This window comes from Microcebus murinus, chromosome 22 (genome assembly GCF_040939455.1).
Source record: "Microcebus murinus isolate Inina chromosome 22, M.murinus_Inina_mat1.0, whole genome shotgun sequence".
In the NCBI taxonomy this organism is placed as follows: Eukaryota; Metazoa; Chordata; class Mammalia; order Primates; family Cheirogaleidae; genus Microcebus; species Microcebus murinus.
The window spans coordinates 23,787,691-23,804,585 of NC_134125.1; the positions used below are offsets into that span (position 1 = coordinate 23,787,691).

A 16,895-nucleotide genomic window follows, 5' to 3' on the forward strand; every position below is an offset into this window, starting at 1 on the left:
GTTTGATCATGTCCCATTTATTTATTTTTGTTGCTGCTGTGATTGCCTTTGGGGACTTCTTCATAAACTCTTTGCCCAGGCCGATGTCTAGGAGAGTGTTTCCAACTTTTCCCTCTAGAGTTCTAATAGTTTCATACCTTTGGTTTAAGTCTGTTATACAGCGTGAGTTGGTTTTTGTGAGAGGTGAAAGGTGTGGGTCCTGTTTTAGCCTTCTACAGGTGGCTATCCAGTTTTCCCAGCACCATTTATTGAAAAGGGATTCTTTTCCCCAGCGTAAGTTTTTGTCTGCTTTGTCAAAGATTAGATGGCTATATGAGGATGGTTTTATATCAGGATTCTCACATCTGTTCCACTGGTCAATATTCCTATTTTTGTGCCAATACCATATTGATTTAATTACTACAGCTTTGTAGTATAGTTTGATATCTGGCATATTAATGCCTCCCATTTTGTTTTTGTTGCCTAGAATTGCTTTTGATATTCGGGGTCTTCTTTGGTTCCATATGAAGCGTAAAATTATTTTTTCTGTATCTGTGAAGAATGCTGATGGGATTTTAATCGGTATTGCATTGAATCTGTAGATAAGTTTGGGTAGTATAGACATTTTGATGATATTGAGTCTACCAATCCACGAGCATGGTATGGATTTCCATCTGTTTACATCCTCTGCTATTTCCTTCCTCAGTGTTTCATAGTTCTCCCTGTAGAGGTCTTTTACGTCCTTGGTTAAGTATATTCCTAGGTACTTTAATTTCTTTGTTGCTATTGTGAAGGGAATTGAGTCTTTGATTTGGTTCTCAATTAGATTGTTGTTGGCGTATATGAATGCCTCTGATTTCTGTGTATTGATTTTGTATCCTGAGACTTTACTAAATTCATTGATCAATTCCAGGAGTTTCTTGGTTGAATCTTTGGGGTTTTCTAGATACAATATCATATCATCAGCAAACAGTGAAAGTTTGATCTCTTCTGCCCCTATTTGGATACCTTTGATTCCATTTTCCTATCTGATTGCTGTAGCCAAGACTTCCAGCACTATGTTGAACAGAAGTGGAGATAGTGGGCAGCCTTGTCTGGTTCCAGTTTTAAGTGGGAATGATTTCAGTTTTTCCCCATTCAGTATCATGTTGGCTATGGGTCTGTCATATATGGCTTGTATCATTTTTAGGTATGTCCCTTCTATGCCTATTTTCTTAAGTGTTCGTATCATGAAAGGGTGTTGAATTTTGTCAAAAGCTTTTTCTGCATCTATTGAAAGAATCATGTGGTCTTTGTTTTTGCTTCTGTTTATGTGGTGAATTGCATTTATAGATTTACATATGTTGAACCATCCCTGCATCCCTGGGATGACCTATTTAATTCTTAAAGCTTCTACATGTGGCCTTTTTTTATTGAGTGCACTCTTTTTTTTTTTTTTTTGAGACAGAGTCTCTTTGTTGCCCAGGCTAGAGTGAGTGCTGTGGCGTCAGCCTCACTCACAGCAACCTTAGACTCCTGGGCTCAAGCAATCCTCCTGCCTCAGCCTCCCGAGTAGCTGGGACTACAGGCATGTGCCACTATGCCTGGCTAATTTTTTCCATATATATTAGTTGGCCAATTAATTTCTTTCTATTTATAGTAGAGACGGGGTGTCGCTCTTGCTCAGGCTGGTTTAGAGTCGATTAATGTTATTAGAAATAATGCTGGTTTTGTTTTTGGTTTTTGCTTTCCATATGGAAAAGGTTAACATTAAAACTACTTATAGTAAAGGATTTTATCACTTTATCCAGTCACTATCCCATGGTCAGCAAGTATTATTTTACAACTTGCAGGGATTTTCGAAATAACTATTGAATATAGTTATTCCATGGTTCCTTTTAGTGTCTTTGTGGTATGTGATGTGATAGTGTCTATGGAATTACCAATATCTGAAATTTTCAAAGGAACCTTGAAATTCAGTCACTCTAAATGAAAGTCTTTTCAGTCTGTCAGTCTAAATGGATATGTGCTCAGATGTGACCAGCTTCATTAAGACACAAAGCAGCAACTTGAAGAAGGAAAAATGAAGAGAGTGTACAGTTAATGTGTTAAATTTTTGTTGTTGCAATAGTAAGTTTAGTCTTATAATATTTCAAAATGAAAAATCCTATGTATTTGTTACCATGCCTGTGATTACTTTGTTAAAAGTAAAAGTGGTCATGTGATGTACTAAATGTTAATTGCTGCTTTTATATGTTTAAGTCATCCCAAACTAATCATGTCTGTGCTACCCAAGGTTTATAGTTAATCTTTTTTTTTTTTAATTTTTTTCTTAAATATGGAATGCTTTATGAATTTGTGTGTCATCTTTGTGCAGGGGCTATGCTAATCTTTTCTGTATCATTCCAGAAAATATGTATTTTAGTATATGTGCTGCCGAAGTGGGCATGGGATACTATACTTTTATTTATTTATTTATTTGTTTGTTTATTTTCAGACAGAGTCTCACTCTGTTGCCTGGGCTGAGTGCTATGGCATCAGCCTAGCTCATAGCAACCTCAAACTGCTGAGCTCAAGCAATCCTCCTGCCTCAGCCTCCTGAGTAGCTGGGACTATAGACATGTGCCACCATGCCCGGCTAATTTTATATATATATATATATATATATTTAGTTGTCCAGCTAATTTATTTCTATTTTTTTAGTAGAGATGTCTCGCTCTTGCTCAGGCTGGTCTCAAACTCGAACTTGTGAGCTCAAATGATCTTCCGGGCTCGGCTTCCCAGAGTGTTAAGATTGTAGGTGTGGGCCATCATGCCTGGCCTATTGTTAATCTTTTACTGAACACTTGGATTGGGATAAAGGGCTTATGCTTTGCATTTTTTATTAATTAGTAAATAGAAAATGTTAGCAACAAAAATTGTCACCAGTTGACTTGCTTGACACAGGGTTACCACAAACCTTCAATTTGTCAAAAATGTATCTGCAAAGCTCAGTAAAGTAAAACACAGTAAAATGAAGTATGCCTGTCATGGAGGATGTAGTGTGCGATGAGCGTGTGGAATGGAGGCCACATCTCAGGGGTAGGGGTCAGGGTAGAAAAATGGCACGCCCCTTCTGCCGTAGGAGGACTCGGTGAGAAGTCACCATCTATGAAACAGAGAGCAGGTCGTCACCAGATATTGAATCTGCCAGCACCTTAATCTTGGACTTCCTAGCCTCCAAAAGTGTGAGGAATTTAAACAAGCAAGCAAAATGCCTCTACCTCTGACAAATGGGACTGAGCAGATTCCGTGAGATAGGAACGCTTCTCTTCATACTGGAGTCCTGCAGTCCATGGTGTCTGCAAAGCCATCAGTGAGCCACTTTTCTGCAGGATATTTTCGCCTGACTTTTGAAGCTTGTCTTGTCCTTTGAGAGCCATTCTAAGAGTGATGGATGCTGATCTTGGAGAAAGATTTGACTGAAAAGTTAAATGTGTCCTCCAGTTTCTTCTCTCTAGCACCTGCTCTTTGTTATTGAATGGTACAGTTATTGACTATTCTGTCCTTAGGAATGTGATGCAGGTCTCAGTTTCCTCATCTCTAAAATGTGGTTGCAAATTTGTCTTGTACAGGAAGTTCTTTGCTGTCTCCTTGACTCTTAACCCCACGTGAAGGACATGACTGAAAAATAGATGAGCTGCCTAGATACCACTCATCTGCTCACTTGCTCCTTCCTTTATGGAGCCCAGACATGGGGCTATAAAGATAAATAAGACAGGACTGCTACCTTTGAGGAGTTTACAGGATAGTGAAAGGTACAGACCCAGAAACAGTGATTCCACTGCGGAGGCAAGGGTGTGTAGAGGGGAAATTAGAAAGAAGAGTCTCTTGCTTTCTTAAATCAGTGTAAGATTTTTAGTTTTAGGAAGATATTTTTGTGTCTTAGGTAAAGGTCAGTTTTGAGGTAGCAGTTGCCAGTATCGGGGATCATACAGTATGTGTTGCAGAGCCTGCACGGTCATCCCAATGTGTACATTCTTTATTTTGCTACTGGGAATTTGGGGGAGCTGGGGAAAAGTGTTAATGATGGGGTAGAACTGGGGGACAATGAGCAGGAAGTGTGCTAGTGTCATGGGTTTAATGTACACGATGGGTCATTTTAGGTTCCCCTTGATGGAAAGTGGAAACTCATGAGAATGCCTCAGTTCCAATATGGGTCTGTGTCCAGCCCTCAAAACCTCTATTAAAAGGCAGTGCCAAGCGTAAAGCTTGGGCTTTACAAGTCATATAACATGGCAAACCTGAGGTGCCTCATCTATAAAATGGGAACTGGTCTCCATGAGTTTATGATTAGCATAATGCTTGGGCATTGAGTACCTTTTTGCTAGTACTGTTATTAGAGAATTGGACGTAATGTTTTCTGCTTCTATGGAGGGATCTTGATGATGTGTAAGTGATAGCCCAACCACCTGGACAAATGCATGGCCCCCAGCAAACTTGTCAGGGCCATTGCAAGGTACCAGATATGGCTCTTATCTCAAGGAGCTCACAGCTATGTGTCCTAGGGAAGCCAGGGTAAGAAGGCAGGAGATTCTTTGCTAAGACAGGTCATTTTTTGCTGTGCTGGAAAGAGCAGTGGGGCTTGGAGTCCTATTATTGTCCCTTTCTAGTATTGTGACTTTGGGCAAGTCAGCCAGTCCCTAAGTCTCTGTTTCCTAATCTGGAAAATGGGGATGATAATGCCTATCTTGTAAGGCTGCTTTAAATTCAAGTGAGATTACATGAATGTGCTTTATAAATGTCTGGGGTGGTCAAGAGAGTTGGAAAGGTGAAAAGTATTCCTTTTCTTTAGGTTGTTAAAGTTATTAACACAGGTGGCTCTTTCAATGGGGAGAGTTCTCTTGAGTTTTAACATGGAATAATTTTGAAAATAGGAAGCCTGAAAGTTCTATTTTTTTTCCTATACTGTGGGCTCCTTGAGAGTCTTTGGCCCTGCTGATTATAGTACTCAGGGAACGTTGCTTCAAGGAGTCCAAGTACCTAATCTTTATGGAGATGGAAGAAGGAGAGGGGACAGGGACTTGGGCAGCATATAGGGGGCTAGAAACCCCACTTTGGATTTGGAGTTTTGTTTTTTTCCCTTTGACTAGCCTGATCGTGTAGTCCTTCAGTCTGTCTCCAGGGGTCATCTCCTGTCACTTCTGAGATTGGACCTGCACCCACGTTGGTCCTGGAGACACACAAGTAGATGCCTCAGGAGAAGGCACAGACCTATCCTGCATGATCCTGGTGGCAGTTGGGTGCTTTCCTACAAGGTGCCACCAAGGCAGGGAGCAGGCAAGCTTTCTTCCTTCAGGAGTAGGCCAGTCCTGGGCACGATGGCTGTACTGATGCTCTCCCACCCATGCACATGACCACTGCCACACGGAGACCTGATCCCTCAGCCATCCCTAGACCCTCCTCTTGTTTTTCCCCCATAAGGATCCAGTTGGCATCTGGGAAGACTAGCCACAACCTGGAGCTCTGAGGAGAGTGGGTTGCTAGGCCTGTGGCTAGGTATGAGTGCCACCCTCTGACTTCTCTCCTGCCCCTGTAGGGTGGCATAGGGGCAGAGACAAGGCCAGTGGATTGGTTATGGTGTGGGTGTGACATGGGGAATCCCAGCTGAGCCTGCTGATCTCTGTCTAGTCAGGCCATTGTGCCCATTTTATACCCAGGACACCGAGGTTGGTAGTGGATCAGGGTCGCAGGCATCTCGAGACACAGCCCAGCTATGCTCTGAAATCTTCCCATTCCAAATCCAGTGCCCTTTCAGTTTTCCCTTCTTACAACCCAGGTCTATGTAGGATAGCCAGTTTTTATTAATATAATAAGGTAGTGGTGGAAAATGTCAACCAGTGAGTAGTTATTAAGTGGTTACTGCGTAGTTACTAAGTTATTGCTCTGTAAGTGAAGGCAGCAATTCCATGGAGGCTGTGTGATGCCCAGTGGGATTGGAGGGCTTCTGGGATTCAGCACACAGAGCCTGGTGGCTGAGCAGGAGAGAGGCTGCAAAGTGGGGGCTTGAGAGGCACCCCCACTTCTTCTGATCCCCAGTGGGCTCCATTGGCTAGCCCCTGGAGCTGTGGGCTTTGCCTGCTGGGAGTCATCCGGGAGTGGCTTGAGCTGCTGGTCTGGCTGTGGGCTGTCGGTCTGCCTGGAGGATTATCAGGGTCTTGTAGAGACTTTATTGGGACAAATGTCTTTGTGCTTTGAAAATACATTTGACTTTGAGCCTAATTGGAAACTCTTTATTGATTGTTAATTCCAGTTTTTTGAAAAAGTTGTGGTAAAATATACAAACAAAATTTACCATTTTAACCATTTTTAAGTGACCAGCTCAGTGGTATTAAGCTTACATTCACATTGTGGTGTTACCATCGCCATCTATCTCCAGAACCCTTTTCATCTTGTAAGACTAAAACTCTGTACCCATTAAACAGTCACCCCCGATTGTCCCCTTACCCAGGCCCTGGCAACCACCATTCTACTTTCTGTCTATAAATTTGACTACTCTAGGTTCCTCCTATAAGTGGAATCATACAATGTTTGTCCTTTTGTGCCTGGCTTATTTTACTTAGTGTAATGTATTTGAGGTTCTTCCATGTTATAGCATGTATCAGAACTTTATTCCTTTTACTCCCTTGATGAACATACTTCATTTTATTCATTCATCAGTTGACAGACATGTGAGTTGTTTCTACCTTTTAGCTGTTATGAGTAATGCTGCTGTGAACATTCATGAACAAGTTTGGGTATGGGCATGTTTTCATTTCTTTTGGGTAGATCCATAGTAGTGGAATTTCTAGGTTGTATGCTAGCTCTGTTTAATATTTGAGGAACTGCCAGAGTGTTTTCCACAGGGGCTGCACCATTTTACATTCCCAACAACAATGTATGAGATTCTGATTTCTCCACATCTTGCCAATCCTGTCGTCTTTTGCAGCCTTCAAACTGATCTGGCTACCTCTAATTATTTTTTTCCCATTATATTTCTAAAACATAGGTGAAACATTTCATTCTCCTAAGGCCCACAGCAGCTCCCTGTTGCCTGCAGATAGAGTTGAGGGCTCAGGGCCTCTGTGCTTGGGCCTCAACTACCTTTCAACCTCCACGCACATCACTACTCCAAGGCCTTGTCTCCTAGTTTTCCCATCACAGCACACTCTCCCTGCCCCTCTGTTTCACTACTGGCTTCCGCTGTAATGCGTTCCATTCCTCAAGGCTTAATGCAGGGCTTACTCCTTTGCCTTCCTTAATCCCTTTGAATGAATTGTTCTCTGCCCTTAGATATTATATGCCTGTGTTTCTCTTTATATTATTCAACTTTTGTAAAAAAAAAAAAAATTAACTATTTATAGGCCTGTTAACTCTGCTGAACAGTGAACCCTGGGGGCAGGAGTTGTTCTCACTCTTTTGTGTGCCTGGCACCTGGTGCCTTGCCCACAAGGGTAGATGCTCTGGTGAGGGACCAAGGAGCTCCCTGTGTGATGGACCACATCGCTGTCCCAAGGCAGCTGTTCACTAGCCTGTGTGCATAGAGCCCAGGGAGGGACTGGTCCCCGGTGGGCCCCTGGCACTGTGACATTCCTGGCTGTTCCTGGGCTCTGTCTCAGTCTGTCCTGTTTCCTCTCTAGGAGATTTGTGGACTGGTGTCACCATTGCTTGTGATAGGAGTGATGCTGTGTAGCACTGCTGAATCTCTCTCAATATGGTAAGACAGATGCCTGCCTATCGTGCTGCTTTCTTTCATTACTTTACTCCTAGGGGTAAGGGGATTTTCCGCGTAGACTCTGAAGGCCCTCATTATGGAGCAGCCTTCTTCCCAGAAGGGCTGTTGGCACATTTGAGGGTATGAATGCTTGATTGGCAGTTGAAGTGGTTTGCAGGGCCTTGTCACAGTTGCTGGAAAGGCACAAAATTAGCATTTTTCATTGGAATCTGTTATTCCAATACATGGCTTTTCCATCGTGTTGAGCTGTTGCTGAAGTGTCCTCAGCCTCTGTTCCTTTTGCAATGGACAGTATCCAGGAAATGCTCCCTGCACAGATTGGCATGGCCCTCCCCCAACATGTCCTAATCCTTTTTCCCCCGTCAATGATCTTAGGGCCATAGCGTTTCCAGGTAGAACAGATTGTGCATTGGAGCAGAACTGTATTCATCTGCACATGGTTGAAGAGACGAGTGAATGTAACTCATCTCTTTCTCCAAATCCGTGTCTAGATTCGAATTGCAGCCTTAAATGCCAGCTCCACAGTTGAGGATGATCATGAAGGAAGCTTTAAAAGTCACAAAACCCAGACAAAGGAGGCTCAGGTATGTAATCCAAGGTCTTCCTCTGCAGGTAAATCTTGCTTCATCTTCTGTAGATGGAACCTCATTTTAAATGCAGTCAGATATCTCCAGGGTTTTAGTGGGAATTTCTGAAAGATGGCTAGCTTTCCATCTCATGTTAAACTTGTTTCACTTAGGAGACAGTCATATGGAAGATAAATTATATTTATTCTGTCAGTATATTTGAGGGCCAGCTCAGCCCCAGGGCCCACTTTTCCAGCTAGTGCCAGCTTTCCACGCAGCCCGTTCTTTGTGCAGGCCTTGGGTGTTGGTGTGCCCAGGGAATGGTAGAATATTAATGGGAGGTGGAGCTTTGAGGTTCCGTACTGCCTTTCCTGCACTGTACAGTGTGATGAGACCCTTGAGGAGAGCTGCCTTGCCTGGGATCGTGCACCAGGGCAGTGGAGAGTCAGGCTTGACTTCAGCTCCCTGGGTTCTCAGTCACTCCTCTCTACCATGAGGGCTGACATCTCTTCCATTTCAGCTTTTCTTCTTTCCATCCATCCGTCTATACCAGGCGTCCTCAAACTATAGCCCGCGGGCCACATACGGGCCACCTAACACATTTATCTGGCCCTCCGGGTGTTTTTGCTGCCACTGCCTGTACTGCTTAGCAGCCGACTCGTCCCGGGCCCACAGTGCGCACTCTCCAACGGTCTGAGGGACAGTGAACTGGCCCCCTGTTTAAAAAGTTTGAGGACCCCTGGTCTACACCATGTCCTACCCTATTGTATCAAGGGTGTACTCCTATCTTTGTTTTTCCTGGAATAAATGTATATTTGCCCTCCCCCTGCCCCCACCCTACATTTTATGGGGAGAAATCAGGACAGTTCCACAGCTCTGTCAGGAGTCAGCTGTCCCTGTTCTGCAGAGAATGTTAGTGGGGTTTAGCCTGCTCAGTATCCCCTCTCTCCCAGAGGAGATTGTTATCTTCCCAGGCAGTAATCAGGTTAGGGCAGAATGGCTAGTAGAAAGCAATGGAAACCATTCACACTGAACTTCTGTTTGTTTATTTTTTATTTTTTAGAGATGGAGGTCTCGCTCTATCATACAGGCTGGAGTGTGGTGGCACAATCATAGCTCACTGCAGCCTTGAACTCCTAGGGTCAAGTGATCTTCCTTCCTCAGCCTCCTGAGTAGCTAAGACTCTAGGCATGCACCACCACACCAGCTAATTTTTAATTTTTTTGTAGAGACAGGGTCTTGCTATATTGCCCAGGCTAGTCTCAAACTCCTGACTTCAAACAATTCTCCCACCTTGGCCTCCTAAAGTGCTGGGATTACAGGTGTGAGCCACTGCAGCCAGCCACACTGAACTTTTTACTCATAACATTTCTGACATCAAATGCATGGGGTATTTTTTTCCCTATACCAACCAATTTTCCAGCTTTCAGGTAAACAACTGGATGTCCTATAATTCAGTTAGTGTCAGACTCCACAGGTTAACAGCTCAGTCCCACAAAGACTGCCTTCATCCAGAAGCCAGTTGCCAGGATACTCACACTTCTGTCCAGCTGGGCTACAAAGTTGAGGATTCTTATGCCTCACCCTATTTAGTTTTGATAATTTGCTAGAATGGCTCACAGAACTCAGGAAAACACTTCTCTTACATGTACGGATATTACAAAGCATAAAAGTCAGGAACAGCCAAACAAAAGAGATGTTTATGGCAAGGTTCTGGGGGAGGGATGTGTAAAGCTTCCATGCCCTTTCCAGGTGCCTCCCTCCCAGGACCTCCATGTGTTGTTCACCAACTCAGATGCTTTTGTACCCTGTCCTTTATGGGTTTTTATGGAGGCTCCATTACATCGGCATGATTGATTAAACCATTAGTGATTAACTCCATCTCCAGCCCCTCTTCCTTCCCTCGAGGTTGGGAGATGGGGAAGCTGGAAGTTCCAACCCTTTAATCACGTGGCTTGTTTCTCTGGCAACCATTCCCCATCCTTAAGCTTTCTAGAGGACCCCAGCTACCTGTCATCTCATTAGCATAAACTCAAGTGTGGTTAAGGGGTTCATTATGAATAACAAAAGATGTTCCTATCACCCTATCACTCCGGAAACTAAGGATTTTAGAAGCTCTTGTCAGGAACCAGGGACAAAGACCAAATATATATATTTCTTATGATGCCACTGTCTAAGAGAAGGGTTACTCTGGCTGATATGGCCACTCTTCACTTAGAAGGTACCAGCTGGGCTCACACCTTGGCAGTGCTCTCTGTGTTTTCTTCACTGTCACTTAGACTCAGTGGTGCTTGCATCGCTTGTGTCTCTTCTCCCTGTGATGAGCTCCTGGCAAGTTCGAGTATTAGGGGTTTTTTTACTACAGAAGGTATAGCTGACAGTTAACATGGCCATGACTATAGTCCCCTTTATACACATTTTGGCTTAAAAAAGACAAACCTTTGTGCTGCATGAAAACATCTCTTATCTTGATTTGCAGGAAGCAGAGGCTTTTGCCTTGTACCATAAGGCCCTGGATCTGCAGAAACATGACCGGTTTGAGGAGTCTGCCAAAGCCTACCATGAGCTCCTGGAGGCGCGCCTGCTGCGGGAGGTGAGGTGCCAGCAGGCCGGGTGGGGTCAGCGTGTGGGCTCTGGGACCGCATGGCTTGGGCCTTACCTCTGCTCTCTCAGTTTTTGCCTGGGTAACCTCAGACACATTATTTCACCTCTTTTCACCTCTTTCCTCCTCTTTCCTACTTATAGAGTATCTGCCTTACTGAGTTGTTATGAGGGTGAGTGAATTTAAGTGCTCAGGAAGTGCCACCTAACATCATTACTTAATCCTTACAGCCACTTTGCCAAGTAGTTGTTGGCAGGTGTTGTCCCCATTTTACAGAAGTGGAAACTGAGGCTTAGTGAGGTGTTGATGGCTCAAAGCCACCTAAGAAAGTAAAACATTAGAACTAGGATTTTGCTTTAAAGTACTACTTAAAAAAAAAAAATAGAACCAGGATTGGAGTCCATGGTGTTCTGATCCCTAATGATCCTGTTGGCAGTACATTTTAGTAAATGCCATGTTTTTTTTGTTTTTTTTTTTTTTTTTTTGAGACAGAGTCTTACTCTGTTGCCCAGGCTAGAGTGCCATGGCGTCAGTCTAGCCCACAGCAACCTCAAATTCCTGAGCTCAGGTGATCCTTTTGCCACCTGAGTAGCTGGGACTACAGGCTTGCACCACCACACTTGGCTAATTTTTACTATTTTTTAGTAGAGACAGCGTCTCACTCTTGCTCAGGCTGGTCTCAAACTCCTGAACTCAAGCCATCCTCCTGCCTCGGCCTCCCAGAGTGCAGGATTACAGGTGTGAGCCACCGTGCCTGGCAGGTAAATGCCATTTGAGTGGCAGATGAGGAGCAGCTTGGAGAGTCTGTGTAAAGCACATCATGGACTTTGGAATGTAGTCAGAGAGAAGGGTTGGGGCCAGCAGGAATGGCAGAGAGGGGCAAGCAAGGCAGGACCTGGTCCCCGCATGGGGACCATTTTAGAGTGGTGAGTAAATTAAGCATGGAGTTGGCTAGGTCATGGAAATGTCATCTGGAGGTCTGGGAATTACTTAAACTGACATTGATTTAGGAAGACACCTATTTTATTAGGAGGAAAGGCTTTTGTTTTCAAGTACCCAACACACAGATGGTGTACAGTATGGAAGCAGATTTCTGGATCGCACAGTCCTTCAGTTGAGCAGTCTCCTACATGGCTAGGAAGGCAGACACTTGTGCCTTAAGCCCCACCCCTGGATGATTTCTGCCACTGGTGAGACAGACTGCTACCTGAGTTCCAATTGTCAGCAGAAAGCGTCTATTCCTTCTCTCATTTCTTCATATTCCTAATTGTATAACTTGTCAAGATTCTTTGATTACTGGTTAGAATGACTTGGAATTAGGGGCATGGGAATTGTGACCTGTCTCCCCCCCACCTCCTCATTAGTATGAATTGAGTGAGAGCCCAGAGAGGGAAAAATAATTTATTCTATATTTGCTGAACTTTGGTTATGAGCCAGGTGTTGGGCATGTTTCAGGAGTGGGTCTTCTTTTGCAACCCACAGTAGACTGGGCCTCGGAGACGTGAACAGGTAGGCATAGCTGAGCAGGCACTTTAATTACAGAGCACATGCTGGGTGAGCCAGCACCCAACAGGTGCTAGGCATCAAGCCTTTGACCTAAGGGCACTGGCTATGTGTTAGGGTTATTGTTGTAGGTATGTGCATCTTTCTCTGTTTGGTGTATTGCTTTCATCCTGAAAAGGTTATTTTAACGCCTCCCCCATGCTTATAAAACTAAAATATGCTCATTGTAAATAATAGAAAAGTATAGAAAATATATAGAAAAGTTTCTTTTTACACTCATGCGCCATTGGTGTACTTTTTATTAAAACTAAATTATGTTATTACAGTCTCACAGACAATTGGCATAAACAGGCCCTGGAGCACAGCTGACTCCTAGGAAGTGGTCATCGTGGGTGGTGAGCATCCTGGAAGGCTTGTTAGGGCGAGTCTTTCAGGGAGGTGGGTGGTGCTAAATATTGGTGGTCAGTTAGGAGGAGGTTAGTTAAGAGCTTCCACTGTTGTGTGCACACATATTGCTGACTGTTCAGTCTGTAGTAGACTTGCACAGCCTCTGTAAACTTGTTCACATTATTTTTTGAAGAGTTGTGTACCTGGAGGGGCAAAGGTACCTACAATCCTGCCCTGGTCAGCTGGTTCTTGCAGACGTTTTTGTGGCATAAGCTGTACAACAGTAGAATATAATTGAATGGGGCTTGATTTGAGCTTTTTGGTTGTCTTGGTGGAATTCCTTAAGAGCTCCAGGTAGTTAGATTCTTGGATTAACCAGTAGATGCTTCCTGAGGGTGGCATACCCTTGGGTCTTGCCTGTTCTAAACATAAAGATCAATGTGTGGAAGCCACTTGTCCCAGGAAATAGCCTCTTTGTAGCCTCTTTGTGCCAGTACATTTTTCCTTTTAGAAATCAGTAGTTTGTTTTTTGGGTTTTTTTTTTTTCTTTTTCTTCTTCTTCTTCTTTTTTTTTTTTTTTGAGACAGGGGCTCTCATCTGTTACCCTGGGTAGAGTGTAGTGGCATCATCATAGAATCTCAAAGTCCTGGGCTCAAGCTATCCTCCTCCCGAGTAGCTAGGACTACAGTCATACACCACTTCACCTGGCTAATTTTTCTATTTTTGGTAGAGACAGATCTCACTCTTGCTCAGGCTGGTCTTGAACTCCTGAGTTCAAGCGATCCTCCCGCCTTGGCCTCCCAGAGTGCTAGGATTACAGGTGTGAGCTACCGTAGTTGGCCTCACTTTAACTTTTTGTTTTTAGGGTAGAAATTACTTTCCTTAATGTTATAGAGGTCAAACGCTTGACTTTTAGTTAGTAAATTGTCTATGATCATGTGATGACTTACAGAGTTAGGAGCTCAGCCTCCTGACTCCTAATCTAGGAGTGCCTGGGATAAAGCTCCAGGTCCTGCCTGCTGCCTGAGACAGCCTTTGGACTTGGAGCCTTGGGGTGACGGTCCCACCGGTGCTGTAAATGTCACCGTCCAAGCTTGAACCCTCAGGCATGGCGGTAGTGGTGGAGAGGTTTCCTTCTGTCTCTGTTGATGCCCAGATTCCCTGCAAACTACCTCATGGTGGTCTGGCCTGCCTTCTGTGTCATTGGACTGGAGGGGTCTTCTGAGAACATCTGGTACGGTGCCTTCATTTTCCAGTGGAGGGCAGCACTGGACTGGCTCAAGGGCCTATGACAGAGGCCAGCCAGGAAGCCACATATCCTGCTGACTTCTAAGGCTTCAGGGCCTAGGTGTCACTTCTGCTCCTGTTTGTTTTGTTCATAGGCAATTTCATCTGGTGATGAGAAAGAAGGGTTGAAACACCCTGGGCTGATACTGAAATATTCTACATATAAGAACCTGGCCCAGCTGGCGGCCCAGCGGGAGGATCTCGAGACAGCCATGGAGTTCTACTTGGAGGTGCGGTTTTGGTGTTTTGAAAGCTCTTGGTGGAGGAGATGAGGTTGGAGTCTTTTTGGTTAAAAAGAAACTTGTATTGGTGCGTCACCGACCTGTAGTGCCCAAACCCCTAGTCTGTGAGTAATAACAGTGAGTATAGATGGGCCTGGAGAGCAGGGGCTGGGGACAGAGAGGGTACTCTAGGATGCAAAGGACTGGATGTGAATTGTTCTTCTGGTACTCAGTGCACGTTTGGCTGTGGGTGAGTTATGTAATCTCTTTATGCTCTCAGGTCTATACCAATATGGTGGGAATAATAAAAAAGAGGATAGTTGTGAAAATTAAATGAGTTGGTATGCATAAAAGAGTGAAGCATAGAGCCTGAAACCTAACACCCAGTACACTTCCAGTCATAATAGTTTTGCTATTATTTTGTTACCATCGCTGTCTCTATGGGCCCTGACGTGCCAGGCACCATGTTAACTGCTTCCCCTGCGTTCTCTAATCCTCATGCCCTCTTGATTGGAAGGGTCTTTATCTCCTCACTTCATTGATGAGGGAATGGAGGCTCAGATCACTCTGCTAATTAGCGTTGGAGCAGGAATGTGAATTGAAGTCTATCTTAAGACCTCAATCTTTACAAATGTTTAAGTTACATAAAAAAAAAAAAGACCTCAATCTTATAGACTCCTATATTTTCTTTTCATTTTAATCCTTTTACTTCTTTTACCTATTAAATATGTAAGGAATACAAATATTCTTTTTTTTCTTTTTTGAGACAGAGTCTCACTCTGTTGCCCAGGCCAGAGTGCCATGGCGTCAGCCTAGCTCACAGCAACCTCAAAGTCCTGGGCTCAAGCAATCTTCCTGCCTCAGCCTCCCGAGTAGCTGGGACTACAGGCATGTGCCACCATGGCCGGCTAATTTTTTTTTTTTTTTTTTTTTTTACATATTTTTAGTTGGTCAATTAATTTCTTTCTATTTTTAGTAGAGACAGGGTCTCGCTCTTGCTCAGGCCGGTTTCGAACTCCTGACCTTGAACGATCCTCCCAGCTTGGCCTCCCAGAGTGCTAGGATTACAGGCATGAGCCACTGTGCCCGGCCACTTTTTTTTTTTTTTTTTAAAGAGACAGCATCTTGCTCTACTGCTCAGATTGTTATACAGTAGTAGCTTGATCACAGCTCACTGGTACCTCAAACTCCTGGGCTCAAGTGATCTTCCTGCCTCAGCCTCCAGAGCAGCTAGGACTATAGGCATGTGCCACAATGCTCAGCTGACTTTTAAATTTTTTTTTTTTTTGAGACAGAGTCTCGCTTTGTTGCCCAGGCTAGAGTGAGTGCCGTGGCATCAGCCTAGCTCACAGCAACCTCAAACTCCTGGGCTGGAGCGATCCTTCTGCCTCAGCCTCCCGAGTAGCTGGGACTACAGGCATGTGCCACCATGCCCGGCTAATTTTTTTTTTTTTATATATATATCAGTTGGCCAATTAATTTCTTTCTATTTATAGTAGAGACGGGGTCTCACTCTTGCTCAGGCTGGTTTTGAACTCCTGACCTTGAGCAATCCGCCCTCCTCGGCCTCCCAAGAGCTAGGATTACAGGCGTGAGCCACCGCGCCCGGCCCTGACTTTTAAATTTTTATTTTTTTGTAGAGACCAGGTCTTACTATGTTGCTCAGGCTGGGCTTCACCTCCTGGCCTCAAGCGATCCTCTTGCCTTGGCCTCCCAAAGTGCTGGGATTATAGGCATGAGCCACTGAACCTACCCATGAATATTTAAATTGACAAAATATATCAAGAAAATGTTTTGAGTTAAATAAATTGGTCCATGTAACTTTTTATATGTCATTACTCTGGGTCTTAGAAATGTGTGACTCCAGGAAAGATGAGCTGGCCTTGCTAGACACTTACAAGATAGTCAGTCATGCCACTTTTGCCATTTCCCTGGGTAGTTTGAGTGGCTGGGGCAGTGCTGTGCCCCCTTGTCCCCATGGGTGCCTGCTCAGTGAGGGAACTGACCGAGTGTGTCTGTACGCCCTCTGCTTATGCTGCTTCCAGGCAGTGATGCTGGACTCCACGGATGTCAACCTCTGGTATAAAATTGGACATGTGGCCCTGAGGCTTGTCCGGGTCCCCCTGGCTCGCCATGCTTTTGAGGAAGGGCTGCGGTGCAATCCTGACCACTGGCCCTGCTTGGACAACCTCATCACAGTCCTGTACACCCTCAGCGATTACACAAGTGAGTCAGGCTTTGATGCTTTATCTCATGTGCCTGTGATTTGGGGGACAGAAGAGGGAGGGGAGCTTGGGTAAGCTGGAAGCAAAAGTTAACACTGAAGGGCTTTGCAAGACTTTTTAGGAAGGGTGGAAATGTTTTTACATCCTTGCTTTATTCTGCTTGTCTTTCTTGCTTTATCAGATGCTTTGTAGTAGTAAGTGGCAAGTTCTCTAAGTGGTTTACCCTTTGGCTATCTTATTTCATCCCTGCACTGTCGCATCTAGTCTGTCTTCGTCTGTTTGGGCTACCATAAAAAGTACTGTAGACTAGGTGTATTAAACAACAAAAATTTCAGCAGAAATGAGATGATTCAAAGTAAAAAAAAAGAACAAAAGTTTATTTCTCCCAATTCT

General features: G+C 44.2%; 1 protein-coding gene and 1 pseudogene across 1 annotated transcript in view; one reads left to right on the forward strand and one right to left on the reverse strand.

Moving 5' to 3' along the window:
• CABIN1 (calcineurin binding protein 1) overlaps window positions 1-16,895 on the forward strand; it is a 170,931-nt gene that overhangs the window by 15,142 nt on the left and 138,894 nt on the right. Inside the window, exons 2-6 of the mRNA XM_012749260.2 lie at window positions 7,617-7,693; window positions 8,203-8,295; window positions 10,757-10,870; window positions 14,152-14,286; window positions 16,323-16,503. Of these exons, the coding sequence (XP_012604714.1) occupies window positions 7,691-7,693; window positions 8,203-8,295; window positions 10,757-10,870; window positions 14,152-14,286; window positions 16,323-16,503 (526 nt within the window). The 5' untranslated portion in view covers window positions 7,617-7,690. The remainder of the gene's footprint in view (window positions 1-7,616; window positions 7,694-8,202; window positions 8,296-10,756; window positions 10,871-14,151; window positions 14,287-16,322; window positions 16,504-16,895) is intronic.
• Window positions 2,291-2,388, reverse strand: LOC142863790 (uncharacterized; annotated as a pseudogene).